Source organism: Echinops telfairi, unplaced genomic scaffold (genome assembly GCF_000313985.2).
Source record: "Echinops telfairi isolate 266 unplaced genomic scaffold, ASM31398v2 ScPeMD7_56;HRSCAF=191, whole genome shotgun sequence".
Taxonomy (NCBI): domain Eukaryota; kingdom Metazoa; phylum Chordata; class Mammalia; order Afrosoricida; family Tenrecidae; genus Echinops; species Echinops telfairi.
The window spans coordinates 23,179-25,818 of record NW_022103954.1 but is presented as its reverse complement, the minus strand read 5'-3'; the positions used below and the strand labels follow the sequence as shown (position 1 = coordinate 25,818).

At 44.3% G+C, this 2,640-nt stretch overlaps 1 protein-coding gene across 7 annotated transcripts in view; it reads left to right on the top strand.

Moving 5' to 3' along the window:
• Positions 1 to 2,640, top strand: part of LOC123521755 (zinc finger protein 883-like) — a 56,201-nt gene that overhangs the window by 46,258 nt on the left and 7,303 nt on the right. For all 7 annotated transcript variants that reach the window (XM_045290809.1, XM_045290805.1, XM_045290804.1 and 4 more), the window contains one exon: positions 1,598 to 1,724. In XM_045290809.1, coding sequence (XP_045146744.1) covers positions 1,598 to 1,724 — 127 coding nt within the window. The remainder of the gene's footprint in view (positions 1 to 1,597; positions 1,725 to 2,640) is intronic.

Genomic DNA, 2,640 nt, shown 5'->3' with positions numbered 1-2,640 from the left:
CTACAACAACAACAATACACACATATGCATACATATATAACCGTAGGAATAGTTCAGGATCTGTTTTTCTTTCACATGTGCTTTCCAGTCAAGTCTGATTGGGTGCCATGCCCCGGCATCGCCTCTATCCCCGAGGACCTCACTGCTCTGCTCCCTCTGCTGCTCTGATGCATGCTCCCAGGGGCTGTAAGCCGCCTTTTTTAATCTCTTGACTGTGTTGATGTTAGGTGCCATGAAATCGGTTCCAACACATAGAATCATGAATATACCACCGTGAAACACTGCCTGGTGCAGGACCAGCCAGCCCCCCAGTGTTTCAGTCCATTGTTACAGCTACTGCCAACCCTTTTTTGCTGCCCCTCCACCCTACCAAACTGGATGGCAGTTTTCAGGGACTGTTGTGTCCTGACAACATGTTGGAACACAAGTGTCAACATGCAGGGAACCTGGCCTACAAACCAGAGGATGCCTGTGGGCTTCGCATTCAGATAGTCAAGCTGATGTGCCTTCTAATGTCTGCAATGTGAGCTAATAAGGAGTGGGCCATCTCAAGGGCTGGTGTGTAAGTTTTCTAGGATTCTTGCACAGTTTAACAGCCAAATCCACTGTGTTTCAGCGAACTTCTGGAAAGTTTATCTACTTTTTCACAATCAGCCAACACACAAGCATGCTTGCTATTATGATGCTCCACATATTGTGCTCTTTGTTAGCATATAACATTAGTGTGTGTTTGTGTGCCTGTTTATGTGTCTGTTGGGGGGAGTATTCGATAATCATTGCAGTACAGTAGCTCTGTGCCTCAGAGTGTGAAAACTGATGACCTCCGTATTCTCTTTTTAAGTATCTTTCACCTCTGCCCTGTTTATCTTTCCAATTCCCCGGTCTGTCTCCACAAAGCTACAGACTGCACAGTAGCACACGTATAGTTACTGATAAGCAGATGTCTAACATAGAAACTCTATAGAAAATTCCACAATTGCTCAAAATAACCATCTCTGTTCAGCAGCTCAAATGTCAGCTCTTTATCAGCTTCAGTTCTTCAAAGACGATACCATGAGTTCAAGGCTTTGGGTCGACATTTTCTTAGTTCAAGTCTCCTATGCCTAATGAGGGGCAAGATGAGAAAATGGAAATTATCCACTGCTTACTAATTGTTACTTTGCTTTCACCCTATGCTGCGTGGTTTGATAAATACTCTTGTTTGGTCATGTGTAAGGAGGTGAGGCCCCCTCCATTGGAGGAGACGGAATGGATGTGAAAATCGGGCTTTTATTTTAGAGCACTTTCCCTGCTCTGTGTCATGTGTTCTGACTAATGTGGGCCAGTAAAGATAGAGAGGAATAGGGAGCTGGTCACAGACAATCTGTGGAGAGAGAAGGTCATTGTGCTCGAAGAGATGTCCAGTCCGTGGGATGGCGGGCAATGAGAGAGGAAGTGAGTCTAGACAGTGATGGGATGAGGTTCATAGCTCACCCCGGTGGTCATCCATAGCAGAACAGAGAACCCTGTGTCTGATGTCCATGACGTCTCAGTGCACAGGACTGTCCTCCTCCCCCTCCATTCACCTATTGGAGTTCACGGTACCTTGCTGTTTCAGGACGCCGTGACTGTTGAAGACGTGGTTGTGGACTTTTCCCCAGAAGAGTGGGCCTTGCTGGATCGTTCTCAGAGGAAACTCTACAGACACGTGATGATGGAAACTTTCAGAAACCTGGCCTCAGTAGGTATGGATGCTTTCCTCTTTTCAAATGTATAGTGATCCAATAAGTCATACCATTGATATTAGTCCAGTATGTGGTCTGAGTAATGAGAATACATTGTTATAGAAGACAATCATAACCATTTGCTCTCAGCAACATGCCTATCATGGCTTCCCCCTGAATATAAAGCTTAGTATTAAACTCACTTCTCATTTCCATTGTGACAGAGAACCTTAAATGTAAGTGTAATAAATATAAACATTCATTTCACTGCAGCACAGATGTTTTTTTCTGTGGCTTGTGAAGACTGTTTATTACAAGTTGAACATGATAATTTTTTAAATCATTTTATTGGGGGCTAGTACAACTCTTATCACAATCCATACATACATCCATTGGGTCAAGCACATTTGTACATTTGTTGCCATCATCATTTTCAAAACATTTGCTTTCTACTTGAGTCCTTGGTATGAGCTCCATATTTTTTCACCTTCCGCCCCGCCCTGCCCATGAACCCTTGATAATTTATAAATTGTTAATATTTTATCATGTCTGACACTGTCCAGCATCGTTCTTCACCCACTTTTCTGTTGTCCATCCCCCAGGTAGGGGGTTATATGTAGATCTTGTAATCAGTTCCCCCTTTCTACCCCACCTTCCTTCCACCCTCCTGGTATAGCCACTCTCACCACTGCCCTGAGATGTTCATCTGTTCTGGATTCCCTGTGTTTCCAGTTCTTATATGTACCAGTGTACATCCTCTGGTATAACCAGATTTATAAGAGGATTGGGATCATGATAGTAGGGGGAGGAAGCATTTAAGAACTAGAGGAAAGATGTATGTTTCATAGTTGCTACGCTGCACCCTGACTGGCTCATCTCCTCCCCATGACCCTTTCTGTAAGGGGATGTCCAGTCGCTTCCAGGTGGGCTTTGGGTC